The sequence below is a fragment of the Furipterus horrens genome, unplaced genomic scaffold (assembly GCF_987537825.1).
Source record: "Furipterus horrens unplaced genomic scaffold, mFurHor1.1.pri manual_scaffold_2, whole genome shotgun sequence".
Taxonomy (NCBI): domain Eukaryota; kingdom Metazoa; phylum Chordata; class Mammalia; order Chiroptera; family Furipteridae; genus Furipterus; species Furipterus horrens.
Genome location: NW_028327172.1, coordinates 579336 through 599334, shown reverse-complemented (window position 1 = coordinate 599334; position 19999 = coordinate 579336). Strand labels below are relative to the sequence as shown.

At 68.3% G+C, this 19999-nt stretch overlaps 2 protein-coding genes across 2 annotated transcripts; both read left to right on the top strand.

Moving 5' to 3' along the window:
- The first annotated feature begins 453 nt into the window (after window positions 1-453).
- LOC150017322 (mucin-6-like) lies at window positions 454-10469 on the top strand. Its single transcript, XM_090291654.1, has 27 exons — window positions 454-609; window positions 671-809; window positions 3293-3355; window positions 3757-3997; window positions 4074-4200; window positions 4542-4632; window positions 4703-4812; window positions 4922-5129; window positions 5270-5392; window positions 5713-5833; window positions 5952-6090; window positions 6186-6290; window positions 6450-6522; window positions 6599-6736; window positions 6948-7109; window positions 7196-7290; window positions 7384-7516; window positions 7625-7874; window positions 7956-8008; window positions 8096-8205; window positions 8607-8758; window positions 8866-9007; window positions 9105-9215; window positions 9547-9732; window positions 9846-10085; window positions 10162-10318; window positions 10423-10469. Exons 1-27 carry the CDS (start codon window positions 454-456, stop codon window positions 10467-10469), a joined length of 3672 nt encoding a protein of 1223 aa, XP_090147780.1.
- A 3157-nt stretch (window positions 10470-13626) lies between these two features.
- LOC150017321 (uncharacterized) lies at window positions 13627-19977 on the top strand (the record flags this gene model as incomplete). Its single annotated transcript, XM_090291644.1, has 1 exon — window positions 13627-19977. A coding segment is annotated over exon 1 (6351 nt), but the record flags the coding sequence as incomplete, so codon positions are not given.
- Window positions 19978-19999: the final 22 nt, after the last annotated feature.

Sequence of the window (19999 nt, the reverse complement as noted above, 5' to 3'; positions counted from 1 at the left end):
GGTGTGGCATGACCACCCCCCAGGACCCAAAGTCCCAGGAGACTGGCTGGGGAGGGGCCTCCCTGAAGGGCCCCTGCACCCGGCACGTGGTGTTGCCCTCCAGGCTGTTGTGGCCTGAGCCCCATGGCCGGCTGCCAGGCCGTGATGGCCTTGCTCCTGGGACCCCAACCCGAAGGGCAGGCTGAGACCTTCTCCTCTGAGTGGCCTTTCTTCCTAGGCTGGGGGTGGGGCCCGGCATGCTGGTGCCATTTGGGGGTCCCGAGGTCTGGGGGTTAGAACCCCAGGAGCTGTGCTAGCACTTTGAGGCAGTGGGGCACCCTGGACAAGTCCCCTCCTGGCTCCCAAGCTGTGGTTGGCAGTGCCCCTGCTGAGCCCCAGAACTGCCCCCCGGAAGCATCTCCCAGAGTGGCCCCCGTGCTCTCAGCAAACAGGGGAGGTGTTTGCAGGCCCCGGATGGCGGGCACCAGCCCCCCTGCTCGGAAGCGAGCGATAATGGGAAAACTTTTCCCAAGACGTCCAAGTCCTGATAAAGCAGCGCCCGAGATCCTGTTTGGCCACCGCTGTGCCTGGCTGGCGGAGGCTGTTGCAGGGCTGGAGCGCGGGGCGTGGGTGGGCACGCAGGGGCGGGGCCCGCGGCCCCTATATGAGACGTCTGGGGCCGTCCACTCAGCTGCACAGGTGCAGCAAGCTCGCCCGGGGTCGCGCGCTGGGAGGGGCCGGGTCCGGCAGTGACCTTCCTTCTCCAGGCACCATGCTGGGGCCTCGGCTGCTGCTGCTCCTGTGCTGCGGGGGGGCCCTGCTCTGCGCTGGTGAGTGGGGGCCTGCGGGCCTTGCCCACAGGGATGGCCAGGTGCCCTGGAGGCCCCTGGGCACGGGAAAGCCTGCCCAGCTGCCCGGCTCTCCGACTTGGCTGGAGGCGGACTGGCCACGAGGATGTGGATGGATGGGCGGCCCTCCCCTCTCTGGCCGCTGGGCACTGGCCAAGGCCCGGGGCAGCCAGCTAGTGAGGGTCAGAGGGTGCAGAGACCACGTGCCCGGGGGAACGGACTCGGGGCTGCGGCAGGCAGGGGTCCCAGGGGAACGCAGTCTCCTCCACAATAGCCAGTGTCAGAGTTCATGCTGAGTGGACGAGGCTGGGGCTCAGCTGGAGCGGGCACTCCCATCTCCCACTGGGCCATGGGTCCTGAGAGGTCGCCAGGGGTCCCCGGGGCGGCCACAGTGATGTGGGGCATTGGGGCCACAAAACCCTGGTGGAGTCCTGGTTCCATGGGTCCCGGCTGTGAAGGGTGATGGCTCGGTAGGCGCTGGGCCTCAGTTTACTCACCCCTGGAAGTGGGGGCAACATCCCTCAGTGGCCACCACGAGCCTACCCAGTCTCACCCATGGGTCCCCTTCCTTCTCCCTGCCACCCTTGTCCCCGTTCCTTCTGCTCAACACCTGGCACCGCCAATGCCATAGGGCCCGACCCTGGGAAGGGTAACTGAGGGGTGAGGGGGCCTGGGGGAAGACCCTCCTCACTGGCCGCAGGCCCCAGGCCCCGTGTCCTCTCTGCCTGCCGAGAGCCCGGAGGGACTCACCCCTCCGCTCCCCTTAGTCCTTGGCCTACTGTCCCCTCCCTGGTGGCCGCGTATCCCCACCAACCTCCCCGGGGAGCCCAGGAGCGGGCCCAGGTGCAGGGCGCGCTGCAGACACCAGCCAGCCGGTCTCCCCGGGGCCCACTCGGCTCCCCCGTCCCCCAGACACACCGTTACCGCCGGGGGCAGGTCTGTGCACTCAGGACCCCGGCCCAGCTGAGGCCACCTCCCTGACCTGAACCCAGAAGAGGGGGGGCAGTGGGCAGGAGGCGTGCCCGCAGCTCTGGGGAGCCGAGAGGGTCCAGGCTGTCGTCCGCAGATCTCTCGGCGCCGCCTCTGCTGGCCCAGGACGGAGGGAGCAGGGCGCCCTGCCCCCCAGGACCAGAGGCATGAGGTGTGATGCCAGGGTCTTGGGGGCCAGCGGCTGTGCGGCCGGGAAGGGGGCCCCTGCCGGGCCAGAGTTAAGCTGGAACATGCAGGGGCGGGTGAGGCCGCCAAGCGTGCGGGAGGAACAGCGAGTGCTCTGGCCGCCGCATGGCTGCGCGGGGCCTGGGGGCTGCCGGGCCGGCGCCTGCTCCGACCTCGGGGGGAAGCACAGCCGGGTCCTCATCCAAGGAGCCCTCGCTGCCAAGGCGTGGGGGGTGGGGGCAGGTCACAGTTCAGACAGAGCCGGAGGCCTCTGGCCAGGGTGGGACGGAGCAGAGGGGAGGGCAGGGGGCTGCCGGGGTTCTGTGAGGCCTTGGCTGGGAGCTGAGGCGCCGCCCTGCCTGGTCAGTGCCCTGTGGGGCCGGCGGGGCCGGGGTCACCGCCCGCGGGAAGCTGGGTCCTGGCCCTGCACCACTGGGACCACGTGGCCTGGGCGTTTCTGTGGCAACGGTCACCACGGCCCAGGGTTCTCTGAGGGGCTGGCGGGTGGGGGAAGAAAAGCAGGGTCTCAGAGGGAGACCGGTGGGCCGCGCTGGGAACACAGTGCAGCCAGAGGGGTCCCGCCCCACAGGGCTCCTCCCCTGCTTCCCCGCTTCCCACCTGCCCACAGACACGGCCCTGCGGAGCTCAGGGCGCCCCCTCACCTCCCCACAGCCGCCTACCGCCCCCCCACCCAAGATCCATGCAGGAGCCAGCCCACAGCCAGCCGGGCAGACAGCCCATTTACCCCACGGCTGCGTCTGCCCTGCCCTCGGGGCTCCCGGGAACCCGAGGGCCTGGCGCGTCCGAGAGTGCACCACGGGCGCCCGGCGGGCAGGCCAGCAGAGGCCCTGAGGCCAGAGGGCACCAGGGGAGGCTGGCGTTGTGTTGGCGACCCATCGGCCCTGGCCCCCTGTCCTCCCGGCGAGACCTGGGCTGCCATCCAACCCCTCAGGCCGTGCACACTGCCCAGGGCCTGCGTGCGGGCATGTGCGCCTCACCTTCCTTGGGGCCTCTCGGGGGCCGTGTCCCCGGCCCCACTGTGTCTCCCGTATCCAGCGGGTGACAGGCACGCGATGGGTGCTCACTCCACGCAGACGTGCGGAACTAGGGAGGGAAAGGGTGGACGAGCGGGCGAACGGGAGAAGTCGGAGGTGTGAAGAGCGCACCAGGGGCTGGGCTCTGCGGCCAGCGTGGGGCCCTGCCCAGCCCTGGGTCCTGCTCACAGCTCAGCTCTGCACGCCTGGGGGTGGGCCGTGCCCTGCAGCAGAGGTGGCCGGTCCCAGCACTGACCATGGGCCCTGTCCACGCAGGTCTGAACGACACCTCCTTTGCCCACCCGGGCCTCCAGAGGCTGAAGGACTCATCACAGACAGGTAGGGCCACCGCCCTGCCACAGGAGGCTGTGGCCTGGGCTTTCCACAAGGGGCACCAGCCACGGGAGGGCCTCCGCCAGCTGCTCCCCCGGGGAGACCAGCTTGTGTTGCCGGGGGGGGGGGGGGTGCTCCCATGGGGCGGGGGCTGGGCTGTAGCGTGGAGTTCTACAGCCCCCAGGGCTGGTAACACACTGACCCCCACCGGGGGTCGCAGGAGGCAGACCCCAGCTCTGGGCATGGGGGTGGGGCCTCACTCCCCCCACCCAGGAGGGCCTGGAAGGTGGATGGCACTTGTCGCTGAGTACGGGCTCCCCAGGGGCCCGGCTCATGCGGCCAGGCCACCCCAAACCCGCCGCGCCAGTGGGGGGACAGAGCCCCGCGACACCACCGACTCCCCGCAGCTCCGGGCAGGGGCTGGTGCTCCACATGGGGGGCCGGCCACTTCTCCACCTTCGACGGCCACGTGTATGACTTCGAGGGGACCTGCAACTACGTCTTTGCGGCTGTCTGCAAGGACACCGTGGCCCCCTTCAGCGTCCAGCTACGGCGAGAAGCCAGCGGCAGCGTCTCCCGGGTCATTGTGGAGCTCGCGACCTCTGTGGTCACCATGCAGCACGGGGCTGTCTCCATCAAAGATGTGGGGTAGGCTGTGTGGCGGCCGCCTGGGGGTGCCGAGGGAGCGGCCAGCGGGCCGCCACTGACCGCTGTCACCCTACAGCGTCGTCAGCCTGCCCTACACCAGCAGCGGGCTCCACATCAGCCCCTTCGGCCAGAGCGTGCAGCTGGTGGCCAAGCAGCTGGAGCTGGAGCTGGTGGTCATCTGGGGCCCGGGCGCCCACCTCCTGGTGAGGGCACCCCTGGGGGCCGGCAGGCTGGCGGGCCGAGCTGGGGCCACCCTCTGTGGGGTGGACATCTCTCCAGCCCCCCAGCCAGCGCCTGCAGTGTGGCGCTGACCCCGGCCGGGGGCCGGATGGGCCTGGGCTTTGCTGGCGGCTCTTTCCCCTCTTGAAGATGAGGACCGTCCCGCGCGAAAAGGGTCCCCAGGGAAGGGCAAGGGGGGCAGTCACAGCCCACACGGGGGGCGTCCTGGGACCCTGGAGCAGGCACGAGCGGCCTCCGCCTTGGGGCGAGGGCCCTGGGTGCCCCGGCCGTGCCGCTCACGCCCCGCGTGCCACCCGCCCCCCAGGTCCTGGTGGAGGACAAGCACATGGGCCGGCTGTGCGGGCTCTGCGGGAACTACGACGGCGAGGAGACCAACGAGTTCCTGAGCGAGAACGGTAGGTGCGGGCGGGCCCGGGCCCCTGGGCGGCCGGCCCCACGGCGCTGACCCGGGCCGCCCCTCCGCAGGCAAGCTCCTGGAGCCCCACAGGTACGCGGCCCTGCAGAAGCTGGACGACCCCAACGAGGTCTGCGCCCACGAGGCCGTGCCCAGCCCCCGGGTCCTGCGGGCTGAGCATGTACGTGAAGCGCCCCTCAGCCACGGTGGGGCCAGCTGCGGCCTCCTGGGTCCCAACCCGGGGTGTGGGGCGTGGCCTGCCCGCCGTGACCGAGCGGCCCTCTGCCCAGGCCCAGACCTGCGTCCAGCTGCTGACCCAGGTGGCCCCCAAGTGCAACGTGCCCAAGGAGCCGTTCCTGCGGAGCTGCCAGGCGGACCTGGCCGCGTGTGCCCGGCCGGGCCAGCAGAGCTGCAGCTGCGCCACCCTGTCTGAGTACTCGCGCCAGTGCAGCCTGGCTGGCCAGCCTGTCAGCCAGTGGCGGCGCCCGGGCCTCTGCTGTGAGTCCCGGGCAGGGCTGCGGCGGGGGCTGGCGCAGGGCACTGAAGGCCGCCTCCTCCACGGGACGGGAGACCTGGGGGGGGTTGCTGCAGGGCAGGCCGCGGCTCCCGCCTTCTCACCAGGGCCCGTGTACCCGCAGTCCTGGGCCCGTGCCCGGCCAACCAGGTGTACCAGGAGTGTGGCGAGCCCTGCGTCAGGACCTGCTCCAACCCACGGCACAGCTGCACCAGCTTCTGCACCTTCGGCTGCTTCTGCCCGGAAGGTGAGGTGCCGCTCCCCGCGAGTCCCCTCCCGATGAGCCTAAGGCCGGGCATCAGCCCCCACCCGCCAGAACGGTGCCCCGCCTGGAACACGGGGACCAGGACCGCCTGCCACCCCCAAAGTGTGCTCACGGTCGCATGTGCAAATTCACGGGGCAGTGAGGCGGTGTCCGCGGGGCAGCCGGGAGGAGGTGGGCCCTGAGCCAGACCAGAGCTAGGCCTGTGCTCGTGGGGAGCAGCCCCGGGCCTGCGCACGCAGGTGTGAGGACGGAGATGAGACGGGGACGGCAGGACACACAGCCCAGAGAGCCCCTCTCGGCAGGTACGGTTCTGGATGATGTTTCCAAAAGCCTCACCTGCGTGCCCATCGCCCAGTGCCCCTGCACACTGGGCGGCGTGACCTACGCTCCCGGGGAGGTCACCACGGATGCCTGCCGCACCTGGTGAGTGTCGCGGGGATCAGGGGGCAGCCTCAGCCCTGGAGGCAGCCAGCTATGCTGGCCCAAGCACCCTAGGGTGCCATTTGGCCCCACCACTCTGAGTCACCCTCCCCACCCACAGCCAGTGCACCATGGGACGCTGGAAATGTGAGGAGCGGCCCTGCCCTCAGCGCTGCGCCCTGGAAGGTGGCTCCTTTGTGACCACGTTCGACGCCAGGCCCTACCGCTTCCACGGGACGTGCACCTACATCCTCCTCCAGGTGGGAGAGGCCCACCCCAGGGACTCGCCCAGGGGTCCTGCCAGGAGGGGCCCAACCAGCCCAGCCCTCTGAACTCCCTGACCCCTCCGCCCCAGAGCCCGCAGCTCCCCGACGGGGGTTCCCTCATGGCCGTGTACGACAAGTCTGGGTACTCGCACTCGGAGACCTCCCTGGTGGCGCTCATCTACACGTCCAGCCAGGTGAGGCCACCCGCCTGCAGCTCCGCGCCCACCCTGGCCCCCGGCAGACGTGCGTCCCCGCTGCGTCCCCTCCTGCTGCTCCCCCCGCGCCTGGCCCACGGTCAGGGGACCCCTCCCTACCCTCCTGGCACCCCAGTGACTCGGCCCACCTCCCTCCAGGACAAAATCGTGATTTCCCAGGATGAGGTGATCACCAACAACGGAGACACCAAGTGGCTGCCGTACAAGACTGGTGCGTGGGCAGCCGCCACCCGGGCCCCAGGGCCGGCCCCAGAACAGGCTGCCCGCTGAGCCCCTGTCCCCCCCAGGCAACATCACGATCTTCAGGCAGACGTCCACCCACCTCCAGATGGCCACCACCTTCGGGCTGGAGCTCGTCGTCCAGCTGCAGCCCGTGTTCCAGGCGTACGTCACAGTCGGGCCCCAGTTCAGAGGCCAGACCCGAGGTGAGTCCCGCCCCCGCTGGCCCAGGGCCAGACTGGCAGCCACAGCCCCGCCTGGCTTGACTGCGCCAGGAGCAAAGGGACGCGGCAGGTCCAGCGGCGCCCAGGGGCCGGCCCTCCCGAGGGTGCTGGCCCCTCGCCCGGGGCACGGTTAGGGGGGTGCAGGGCAGGGCGGGACGCAGGCCGGCCCACGCTCACAGCCCGGCCGGCTCAGGGCTCTGCGGCAACTTCAACGGGGACACAACAGACGACCTCACGAGCAGCATGGGGGTCGCTGAGGGCACCGCCTCGCTCTTCGCGGACTCCTGGCGGGCCGGGAACTGCCCGGCCGCCCTGGAGCGCGAGACCGACCCCTGCTCCATGAGCCAGCTCAACAGTGAGTGTCCAGCCCCTGGGGGCCGTGGAGTGGGCGGGAGGCCCACGCCGGGCGGGCAGGGGACCCACGGGAGCCTGTCCCCACAGAGGTGTGCGCGGAGACCCACTGCGCGGTGCTGGTGAACAAGGGCACTGTGTTTGAGAAGTGCCACGCCGCGGTGAACCCCAGGCCGTTCTACAAGGTGGGCGGGGCCTGTGGGCGAGGAGGGCTGCGGCGGGGCTCCTCGGGGCGGGGCAGCGGGAGGGCGGGCACCCACGCCACTGTCTGCCCGCAGAGGTGTGTGTACCAGGCCTGCAACTACGAGGAGACCTTCCCGCACATCTGTGCCGCGCTTGGGGACTACGCCCACATGTGCGCCGCACGGGGCGTCATGCTCTGGGGCTGGAGGAGCAGCGTGGACAACTGCAGTGCGTGAAGCCGGAGGGGGCGCAGCGGGGGTCCCGTGGCCTGGCGGAGGGCAGGGTCGCCACGGGGGCCGGCCGTTCTCGGGGACCTGACGCCCGGGTGCCCCACAGCCACCCCCTGCAGGGGCAACCAGACGTTCAGCTACGACAGCCGGGCCTGCGGCCGCACGTGCCTCTCCCTGTCCGACCGCGCTGCCGAGTGCCACCCCAGCGCGGTCCCCGTGGAAGGCTGCAACTGCCCGGAGGGCACCTACCTCAACCACAAGGCCGAGTGTGTGCGCAAGGCCCAGTGCCCCTGCCTCCTGGACGGCCACAGGCTCGTCCTGGCCGGCCAGTCCACCGCGGTGAACGGTGTCATCTGGTGTGTGAGGGGCCCGGGGCGGGGGTGGGGGCTGCGGCTGGCCCTGCCCCAGGGCCGCCCCTCACACGGCCTCTCTTGCAGCTACTGCATGAACGGGCGGCTGAGCTGCCCCGGGCAGCCACAGATGCTCCTGGGTACGTGCGCGGCTGAGGCGGTGGGCCTGGACCGCGAGGAGCCCCGGCCTCCGCCAATCCCGCCTCACCCTGCCCCTCCTCCCCCAGCATCCTGCGCGGCCCCCAAGATGTTCCAGTCCTGCAGCCAGTCCTCGGAGAACAAGTTTGGGGCAGCCTGTGCCCCCACGTGCCAGATGCTGGCCACAGACACCCCTTGCGTAAGGCCGGGGGCGCGCGGGGCAGGGCACCCCCACTCCTGCAGTCGCTGCTGCAGGGCCTCTCTCTGGCCAGGGACTCCCAGGGGAGTCAGGGCCCAGCCGTCAGCCATCCCTGTCCTCCCACGGGAAGTGCAGCCAGTGGGGCCGGGAGGCCGGGCGTCTGGAGGGCTGTGTGCTCCTCCTGCGGGCTGGAGCCCCCAACGTGAGGAGGGGAGGAGGGGATCCAACAGCTCAGCCGTGAGGCCCAGAGGTGCCAGAACCTTCCCTGAGGGGGCGGCTCCGCTGAGAGAGGGGCCCAGGGCAGGGTGGGCGCAGGCGGAGGCCTGGAAGGAACATGGGGGTGTCGCCAAGGGCCCACAGCGGGGCCCCGCGCCCAGGGCCGCTGACCCTCCTCCCGGCAGGTGCCCACCAAGTGCGAGCCCGGCTGCGTCTGCGCGGCGGGTCTCTACGAGAACACCAGCGGGCAGTGCGTGCCCCCTGAGGAGTGCCCGTGCGAGTTTGCGGGGGCCGCCTACCCCCGGGGCGCTGAGCTCCACACTGACTGTAAGACCTGGTAAGCACCGCACCCCCCGCAGCCCCAGGGGCCCCGGCCGGGAACCAGCACCCTGTGGGGGCGTGTGGCCCGGGCCTCTCAGAGCCCAAGCACTGGCCCCTCCGCAGCACCTGCTCGAGGGGGCGGTGGACGTGCCAGCAGAGCGCCCGCTGCTCGTCCACCTGCACCCTCTACGGCGAGGGCCACGTGATCACCTTCGACGGGCAGCGCTTCGTGTTCGAGGGCGACTGCGAGTACATCCTGGCCACGGTGAGGCTGTGGGGGCAGGGACGCCGGGGGGCCACGGGGGACCCTGGGGGTGCAGGAAGCTCCTGGCGGCCTCTACCCGGGCGCTCCCTCCCCCCAGGACGGCTGCGGCCCCAGTGACTCCCAGCCCAGCTTCAAGATCCTGACAGAGAACGTCGTGTGCGGGAAGTCGGGCCTCACCTGCTCCCGGGCCATCAGAGTCTCCCTCGGGGTGAGCGGGCCGGGTGGGGGTCCCTGCGTCGCAGCCTCTCTGGGCCGCTGGCTGCTCGCAACGGGCAGCAGCGTCTCTCAGAGCTGAACAGCCGGTGGGGAGGAGGGGGAGTTCTCCCAGAAGCATGACTCAGCACGGGACCCATGATGTTCTGGAACCTTCTGCGCAGGGCAGGCCCCAGCCCAGCGCTGGCCCTCAGCAGGCGTGGGCCCGCACGTGTCCTTAACGGACGCGGGCACCCTGCCCGGAGAGCAGGGTGGGGAGGCAGAGCTGGCGGCTTTGGGCAGCCCAGCCTGGGGCAGGCGGGCAGCAGGTGACGTCGCGCCCACAGGGCCTGTCCATCCTGCTGGCGGGCAGGAACTACACGGTCAGCGGGGCCGAGCCCCGCGTGCACTTCCGGGTCAAGGCGGGCTCCCTGCACCTGCTGCTGGACGTCACCGTGGGCAGCAGATACAACCTGACCCTCGTCTGGAACAAGCACATGACTGTCACCATCAAGATCTCGCGGGCCGCACAGGTACCGCGCGCCTGGCCCGCGTGGGGGAGGGGCAGCGCTGCCCACCCGGTACCGCGCCTGGGCCCAGCCGTGGGGGAGAGGCAGCGCCCACCGCCTGACACCGGCCCCCGCAGGACGCCCTGTGCGGCTTGTGTGGCAACTACAACGGGAACGCGAAGGACGACTTCGAGACGCGCAGCAGCTACGTGGCGTCCAGCGAGCTGGACTTCGTGAACTCGTGGAAGGAGAGCCCGCTGTGCGGGGACGCCAGGCTGGTGCGGGAGCCCTGCAGCGTCAACGCCTTCCGCCGCGCCTGGGCTGAGCGCAAGTGCGGCATCATCAACAGCCAGACCTTCGCCGCCTGCCACGGCCAGGTGGGCGGCGCCGCGGGCCGCGGGCTCGGGCCTGACGGGGCGGGCGGGCCACGGCACTGAGCGCTGGCTCCCGCAGGTGTACCGCCTGCCCTACTACGAGGCCTGCGTGCACGACACGTGCGGGTGCGACACCAGCGGGGACTGTGAGTGCATGTGTGACGCCGTGGCCGCCTACGCCCAGGCCTGCCTGGACAAGGGCGTGTGCGTGGACTGGAGGACCCCCGACTTCTGCCGTGAGTGTCCCCCCACACCCCGGCCGGCAGCCCTGGCGGCAGCACCTCTCCCCGGGCGGGCAGCAGGCTCTGCCCCGCCCGCCACCCCGAGAGGGACCCCACAGGGGGACCCCGAGCCTCCCAGGCTTCTGCGCAGGCTCAAGGCCCCTGACAGGCCCCCGTCCCCCCAGCCATCTACTGCGGTTTCTACAACACCCACGTGCGGGTGGGCGCCAGCCAGTTCCGGTACACGCAGGAGGCCAACTGCACGTGGCACTACCAGCCGTGCCTCTGCCCCCAGCAGCTGCAGAGCCTCCCGGACACCAACGTCGAAGGTGCAGGGCCCAGAGGACTGACGGCTTCCCAGGCCGGGGGCAGGGGGGCGGGAAGGTCAGGGAAAGACAGGGGGCGGGGAAGTGAGAGGCCGCGTGGGGTGGCTGGCGATGGGGGACGTGGGGGCACCTGCCTCTTGTGATCCAGGGCGCAGGCCAGGGCTGGCTGCGCACAGAGGGCGGGGACCGAGGCCTGAGGCCCCGGGCACTGAGGCCCGGCCGCTCCCCGCACCGCCCCCCAGGCTGCTACAGCTGCTCCCAGGACGAGTACTTCGACCACGACAAGGGGACGTGCGTGCCGTGCGGTGAGTGCGGTCGGCAACCCCACGCCCACCCAGCCCTGTGCAAGCCTCGGGTCAGCTCTCCAGCACCCCCGGCCCAGACTGAGACCCCCCATGCCCCACACAGCAGACCCAGGGAAAGCGATCGGGCCCGCCCTCCCCAGGTGCTGAGCCACCCACCCCCAGCCCCCAGCCGTAGGGCAGACGCAGGCCCAGGCTCCGCCCGCCTGCGGGATGTGTGGGTGCAGAGCAGGAACCTCCTGGGGTCCACAGACCGCTGGCCTGGAGAGCGCCCGTAAGGGGGGGCGCCGGGCAGCGTCCGTCCGCCAGGCCAGCGCCCTGGTCAGTGGGTGGTGCTGGGAGGGAGAGGAGATGGGGGTAAAAGGGTGGAGAAGCAGGGAGGGGCTCCTCTGTCTCTGGCGAGCCCTTGACTCAGGCTTTGGGGACACCCCGAGGGCTGGGCCGCGTGGGCCCAGGGAGACAGTGCCGCCCACCCTTCCTCCCGCAGCGCTGCCGCCCACGCCGCCGCCGCCACCCCCCACAGGTGATTGCGCGAACACCAGGTGCCAAGGTGAAGCAGGCACTCCCCCCAGGCTCTTCCCTGGACACCGTCTGCCCAGCCTGTACCCGTCCCAGGGCCACTGGCTGGCACGAGGGACAGGGCGCAGGGCACCGGGGCTGTGCTGGGAGGGGTCGTGCCGACCAGGACAGCAGCGGGGGGCCCAGTAAAGCTTAGTCCCTGGTCAGCCAACAGCAGCTCCTGTGACCCCACTGCATGGCCACTGTCACAGCACGGCCAACGGGAACCCACTTTGCCCCAGAGGCCACCAGCTCGCCCCTGTGCCTTCGGCTCAGTCCGCCTGGGGGCGGGGGGTGCTGCCGGGCTCAGAGGCTCAGGTGGCAAGGGGTGGGGGGCGCTCCCTGCAGACTGTACCACAGTCATGGCCCATCTGCCCTCCACAGATGCCAAGCCCACCACAGCCACCCCCAGGACCACTGGCCTCCTCAGCTCCACAGCACCCTCTACAAGCTCACCGCCCACACCTGGGACCCCCAGAATCAGCTCTACAGCCACAGCGACGGCCACGGCCTCAGCGCCCCCCTCCACACAGGCAGGGACAGGCGCTGCTGGAGGTAAGGCCCGACAATGGCGGCGGCAGCAGGTGCAGGATCACAGACACTCTCCGTGGGGGCGTGGGGCAGGCGCACCCACTTCTCTACAGAGCAGATGGTCAGGCACAGCAGCTGCGTTTGAAGGATGAGCTGGTCACAGGATGTGGCCATTCCGTGCCGTCTGACCCTGTCCCTACAAAGCATTTGGGATGTGCCGTGTGCGGGGAGGACACGCCAGCCCTCCGTGACCCACCCCACCCCACACAGCAGCACCCCCTTCCAGGTGCACAGGGACCATGAGGGGACGGGACGCGGGTCCTGCTAGCAAGGGTGAAGGGACAGCCAGTGGCCCAAGGAGCCCGTGGTCACTGGAAAAGGCACCAAGGCCCCCCACGTCCAGGCCAGCAGAGAGAGGACATGAGTGTGACGGGAGGAAGGCGCGTGCCCCTTCCGAGGGGCCTGCGTGCGCCCAGCTGGCTGGGCTCCTGTGGCGCAGGTGGGGCACGGCTGCGGACTCAGGAGGGAAAGGGGGCAACAGCAGATGGTCCGGGGGTGTTCTGCGCCCTGTTCCTTACAGAGTCACCTGGAACGACCGCCGCCATCACCACACGAGCCACGTCACCACGGGCCCCCACAGCCACGCCCAGGTCCACAGGCACGGCACCAACTGAGACGCGGGCCACGACGCAGCCCACGGCGCCGCCCCTCAGCACAGCCACGCGGTCCACCGCTCGGTCCACAGCGCGCACGACAGCGGCAAGGCCACCCCCAACGTCAGCAGAGGTCTCCCCTGGGCCACCCAAAAGTAAGCCTATCCCACCTGGGGGTCCCCACAGAGGGGACAAAGCACAGCTGCTCCACGCCCAGCCCAGCCCCGGTGAGGCGGCGTGTAAGAGCTCAGCCTCAGAGCAGCGGGCAGGGACGCCACCGGCCCGACAGAGGGGACAGCCTGCCGAGCCGACCAGCTAACCACGCTCTCTCGTCCTTCTCCCTGGCCACAGCGCCCACACGCCCCTCCACCACGGCCACGGTCATGCCCACCCCAGGTGAGGCCCGCGCCCAGTGACAATGGGCTTCCAACGTCACTGGTTCTGAATGCAGGGCTCAGGTCTGCCATCAGCGTCCCATGTCCAAAACCCTAAGGACATGGGAAGGACAAAAGGGGTCACCACACTGAGCATAGCAACGGTGGGAGCCGAGCAGGCCTCCATGGGAAGCACACAAACTCAGCATCCCATGGTGAGGCGGGAGTCCAACAGAGAGGAGCCGCTGAGGCCACTGAGGTCACACTCGGCGCTGAGGACGCCACAGGCAGAGAGGCCAACGCGGCCGGAGGTGGGGAGAGAAGACAGGCCATCGGACATGGTGAAAATGAGAAAGTAAGAGCAGACTTATGCATTATAATCCCACAGAGCATTCGACCCACCACCGAACTGCAGGGACACCACCAGGCCAGGACTCACGACACACGCGGACACCGAGCTCAGCAGAGAGCACGACAGCCCAGAGCACCGTGCACACGAGCCCACGCACACGGACCCCCTCGGCCACACCCAGCACCCCACACACGCCCTTCACCACCCACTCCGCCCCCACGGGTCCCATGTCCACCACCGCCCGCTCGACACGGCCGCCCACGGGGACATCATTCCGGACCACCACTACCTACCCAACTGCATCTCCGTCCATGACCACTCACTCCACCCGGGTCCCTAACTCGGCCACCTCCTCTGTCACCCCTACTTCTCACCGAGTGATCACACCAACCCAACCGCAGACCCACTCCCCTAACGCCTCTACCGCAAGGCCAACGGGCACATCCACACACGTCCCTGTCACAGGCACAAGGCCTTCGCCATCAACACCACCAGGGACACTGGCCTCCACTGGAAGCACCCAAGCCCCCAACACCGTCAGCACAGCCAAAACCTCCACCTCACGTGTGTCTCACCCTTCAGCACCGGCCCACTCTGGGACCACGTCACCGTCACGCACGACCACCAGCACTGGGACCGGTTCACCTGTCACTCACTCCGCCATGCTCACACCCAGCACCCCACACACGCCCTTCACCACCCACTCCGCCCCCACGGGTCCCATGTCCACCACCGCCCGCTCGACACGGCCGCCCACGGGGACATCATTCCGGACCACCACTACCTACCCAACTGCATCTCCGTCCATGACCACTCACTCCACCCGGGTCCCTAACTCGGCCACCTCCTCTGTCACCCCTACTTCTCACCGAGTGATCACACCAACCCAACCGCAGACCCACTCCCCTAACGCCTCTACCGCAAGGCCAACGGGCACATCCACACACGTCCCTGTCACAGGCACAAGGCCTTCGCCATCAACACCACCAGGGACACTGGCCTCCACTGGAAGCACCCAAGCCCCCAACACCGTCAGCACAGCCAAAACCTCCACCTCACGTGTGTCTCACCCTTCAGCACCGGCCCACTCTGGGACCACGTCACCGTCACGCACGACCACCAGCACTGGGACCGGTTCACCTGTCACTCACTCCGCCATGCTCACACCCAGCACCCCACACACGCCCTTCACCACCCACTCCGCCCCCACGGGTCCCATGTCCACCACCGCCCGCTCGACACGGCCGCCCACAGGGACATCATTCCGGACCACCACTACCTACCCAACTGCATCTCCGTCCATGACCACTCAATCCACCCGGGTCCCTAACTCGGCCACCTCCTCTGTCACCCCTACTTCTCACCGAGTGATCACACCAACCCAACCGCAGACCCACTCCCCTAACGCCTCTACCGCAAGGCCAACGGGCACATCCACACACGTCCCTGTCACAGGCACAAGGCCTTCGCCATCAACACCACCAGGGACACTGGCCTCCACTGGAAGCACCCAAGCCCCCAACACCGTCAGCACAGCCAAAACCTCCACCTCACGTGTGTCTCACCCTTCAGCACCGGCCCACTCTGGGACCACGTCACCGTCACGCACGACCACCAGCACTGGGACCGGTTCACCTGTCACTCACTCCGCCATGCCCACGCCCAGCATCCCACACACGCCCTTCACCACCCACTCCGCCCCCACGGGTCCCATGTCCACCACCGCCCGCTCGACACGGCCGCCCACAGGGACATCATTCCGGACCACCACTACCTACCCAACTGCATCTCCGTCCATGACCACTCAATCCACCCGGGTCCCTAACTCGGCCACCTCCTCTGTCACCCCTACTTCTCACCGAGTGATCACACCAACCCAACCGCAGACCCACTCCCCTAACGCCTCTACCGCAAGGCCAACGGGCACATCCACACACGTCCCTGTCACAGGCACAAGGCCTTCGCCATCAACACCACCAGGGACACTGGCCTCCACTGGAAGCACCCAAGCCCCCAACACCGTCAGCACAGCCAAAACCTCCACCTCACGTGTGTCTCACCCTTCAGCACCGGCCCACTCTGGGACCACGTCACCGTCACGCACGACCACCAGCACTGGGACCGGTTCACCTGTCACTCACTCCGCCATGCTCACACCCAGCACCCCACACACGCCCTTCACCACCCACTCCGCCCCCACGGGTCCCATGTCCACCACCGCCCGCTCGACACGGCCGCCCACAGGGACATCATTCCGGACCACCACTACCTACCCAACTGCATCTCCGTCCATGACCACTCACTCCACCCGGGTCCCTAACTCGGCCACCTCCTCTGTCACCCCTACTTCTCACCGAGTGATCACACCAACCCAACCGCAGACCCACTCCCCTAACGCCTCTACCGCAAGGCCAACGGGCACATCCACACACGTCCCTGTCACAGGCACAAGGCCTTCGCCATCAACACCACCAGGGACACTGGCCTCCACTGGAAGCACCCAAGCCCCCAACACCGTCAGCACAGCCAAAACCTCCACCTCACGTGTGTCTCACCCTTCAGCACCGGCCCACTCTGGGACCACGTCACCGTCACGCACGACCACCAGCACTGGGACCGGTTCACCTGTCACTCACTCCGCCATGCTCACACCCAGCACCCCACACACGCCCTTCACCACCCACTCCGCCCCCACGGGTCCCATGTCCACCACCGCCCGCTCGACACGGCCGCCCACAGGGACATCATTCCGGACCACCACTACCTACCCAACTGCATCTCCGTCCATGACCACTCACTCCACCCGGGTCCCTAACTCGGCCACCTCCTCTGTCACCCCTACTTCTCACCGAGTGATCACACCAACCCAACCGCAGACCCACTCCCCTAACGCCTCTACCGCAAGGCCAACGGGCACATCCACACACGTCCCTGTCACAGGCACAAGGCCTTCGCCATCAACACCACCAGGGACACTGGCCTCCACTGGAAGCACCCAAGCCCCCAACACCGTCAGCACAGCCAAAACCTCCACCTCACGTGTGTCTCACCCTTCAGCACCGGCCCACTCTGGGACCACGTCACCGTCACGCACGACCACCAGCACTGGGACCGGTTCACCTGTCACTCACTCCGCCATGCCCACGCCCAGCATCCCACACACGCCCTTCACCACCCACTCCGCCCCCACGGGTCCCATGTCCACCACCGCCCGCTCGACACGGCCGCCCACAGGGACATCATTCCGGACCACCACTACCTACCCAACTGCATCTCCGTCCATGACCACTCAATCCACCCGGGTCCCTAACTCGGCCACCTCCTCTGTCACCCCTACTTCTCACCGAGTGATCACACCAACCCAACCGCAGACCCACTCCCCTAACGCCTCTACCGCAAGGCCAACGGGCACATCCACACACGTCCCTGTCACAGGCACAAGGCCTTCGCCATCAACACCACCAGGGACACTGGCCTCCACTGGAAGCACCCAAGCCCCCAACACCGTCAGCACAGCCAAAACCTCCACCTCACGTGTGTCTCACCCTTCAGCACCGGCCCACTCTGGGACCACGTCACCGTCACGCACGACCACCAGCACGGGGACCGGTTCACCTGTCACTCACTCCGCCATGCCCACACGCAGCACCCCACACACGCCCTTCACCACCCACTCCGCCCCCACGGGTCCCATGTCCACCACCGCCCGCTCGACACGGCCGCCCACAGGGACATCATTCCGGACCACCACTACCTACCCAACTGCATCTCCGTCCATGACCACTCAATCCACCCGGGTCCCTAACTCGGCCACCTCCTCTGTCACCCCTACTTCTCACCGAGTGATCACACCAACCCAACCGCTGACCCACTCCCCTAACGCCTCTACCGCAAGGCCAACGGGCACATCCACACACGTCCCTGTCACAGGCACAAGGCCTTCGCCATCTACACCACCAGGGACACTGGCCTCCACTGGAAGCACCCAAGCCCCCAACACCGTCAGCACAGCCAAAACCTCCACCTCACGTGTGTCTCACCCTTCAGCACCGGCCCACTCTGGGACCACGTCACCGTCACGCACGACCACCAGCACGGGGACCGGTTCACCTGTCACTCACTCCGCCATGCCCACACGCAGCACCCCACACACGCCCTTCACCACCCACTCCGCCCCCACGGGTCCCATGTCCACCACCGCCCGCTCGACACGGCCGCCCACAGGGACATCATTCCGGACCACCACTACCTACCCAACTGCATCTCCGTCCATGACCACTCAATCCACCCGGGTCCCTAACTCGGCCACCTCCTCTGTCACCCCTACTTCTCACCGAGTGATCACACCAACCCAACCGCAGACCCACTCCCCTAACGCCTCTACCGCAAGGCCAACGGGCACATCCACACACGTCCCTGTCACAGGCACAAGGCCTTCGCCATCAACACCACCAGGGACACTGGCCTCCACTGGAAGCACCCAAGCCCCCAACACCGTCAGCACAGCCAAAACCTCCACCTCACGTGTGTCTCACCCTTCAGCACCGGCCCACTCTGGGACCACGTCACCGTCACGCACGACCACCAGCACGGGGACCGGTTCACCTGTCACTCATTCCGCCATGGCCACACCCAGCACCCCACACACGCCCTTCACCACCCACTCCGCCCCCACGGGTCCCATGTCCACCACCGCCCGCTCGACACGGCCGCCCACAGGGACATCATTCCGGACCACCACTACCTACCCAACTGCATCTCCGTCCATGACCACTCAATCCACCCGGGTCCCTAACTCGGCCACCTCCTCTGTCACCCCTACTTCTCACCGAGTCATCACACCAACCCAACCGCAGACCCACTCCCCTAACGCCTCTACCGCAAGGCCAACGGGCACATCCACACACGTCCCTGTCACAGGCACAAGGCCTTCGCCATCAACACCACCAGGGACACTGGCCTCCACTGGAAGCACCCAAGCCCCCAACACCGTCAGCACAGCCAAAACCTCCACCTCACGTGTGTCTCACCCTTCAGCACCGGCCCACTCTGGGACCACGTCACCGTCACGCACGACCACCAGCACGGGGACCGGTTCACCTGTCACTCACTCCGCCATGCCCACACGCAGCACCCCACACACGCCCTTCACCACCCACTCCGCCCCCACGGGTCCCATGTCCACCACCGCCCGCTCGACACGGCCGCCCACAGGGACATCATTCCGGACCACCACTACCTACCCAACTGCATCTCCGTCCATGACCACTCACTCCACCCGGGTCCCTAACTCGGCCACCTCCTCTGTCACCCCTACTTCTCACCGAGTGATCACACCAACCCAACCGCAGACCCACTCCCCTAACGCCTCTACCGCAAGGCCAACGGGCACATCCACACACGTCCCTGTCACAGGCACAAGGCCTTCGCCATCAACACCACCAGGGACACTGGCCTCCACTGGAAGCACCCAAGCCCCCAACACCGTCAGCACAGCCAAAACCTCCACCTCACGTGTGTCTCACCCTTCAGCACCGGCCCACTCTGGGACCACGTCACCGTCACGCACGACCACCAGCACGGGGACCGGTTCACCTGTCACTCACTCCGCCATGCCCACACGCAGCACCCCACACACGCCCTTCACCACCCACTCCGCCCCCACGGGTCCCATGTCCACCACCGCCCGCTCGACACGGCCGCCCACAGGGACATCATTCCGGACCACCACTACCTACCCAACTGCATCTCCGTCCATGACCACTCAATCCACCCGGGTCCCTAACTCGGCCACCTCCTCTGTCACCCCTACTTCTCACCGAGTGATCACACCAACCCAACGGCAGACCCACTCCCCTAACGCCTCTACCGCAAGGCCAACGGGCACATCCACACACGTCCCTGTCACAGGCACAAGGCCTTCGCCATCAACACCACCAGGGACACTGGCCTCCACTGGAAGCACCCAAGCCCCCAACACCGTCAGCACAGCCAAAACCTCCACCTCACGTGTGTCTCACCCTTCAGCACCGGCCCACTCTGGGACCACGTCAGCGTCACGCACGACCACCAGCACTGGGACCGGTTCACCTGTCACTCACTCCGCCATGGCCACACCCAGCACCCCACACACGCCCTTCACCACCCACTCCGCCCCCACGGGTCCCATGTCCACCACCGCCCGCTCGACACGGCCGCCCACAGGGACATCATTCCGGACCACCACTACCTACCCAACTGCATCTCCGTCCATGACCACTCAATCCACCCGGGTCCCTAACTCGGCCACCTCCTCTGTCACCCCTACTTCTCACCGAGTCATCACACCAACCCAACGGCAGACCCACTCCCCTAACGCCTCTACCGCAAGGCCAACGGGCACATCCACACACGTCCCTGTCACAGGCACAAGGCCTTCGCCATCAACACCACCAGGGACACTGGCCTCCACTGGAAGCACCCAAGCCCCCAACACCGTCAGCACAGCCAAAACCTCCACCTCACGTGTGTCTCACCCTTCAGCACCGGCCCACTCTGGGACCACGTCACCGTCACGCACGACCACCAGCACGGGGACCGGTTCACCTGTCACTCACTCCG

What these genes read in the sequence shown, in the direction of transcription:
- LOC150017322 (XM_090291654.1), top strand. Translation starts at nt 454, where the DNA reads ATGGCGGGCACCAGCCCCCCTGCTCGGAAGCGAGCGATAATGGGAAAA. An exon ending in GCGAGTACATCCTGGCCACG is followed by an intron (nt 9,008 to 9,104) that starts GTGAGGCTGTGG and finishes CCCTCCCCCCAG; the next exon opens with GACGGCTGCGGCCCCAGTGA. An exon ending in AGATCTCGCGGGCCGCACAG is followed by an intron (nt 9,733 to 9,845) that starts GTACCGCGCGCC and finishes CGGCCCCCGCAG; the next exon opens with GACGCCCTGTGCGGCTTGTG.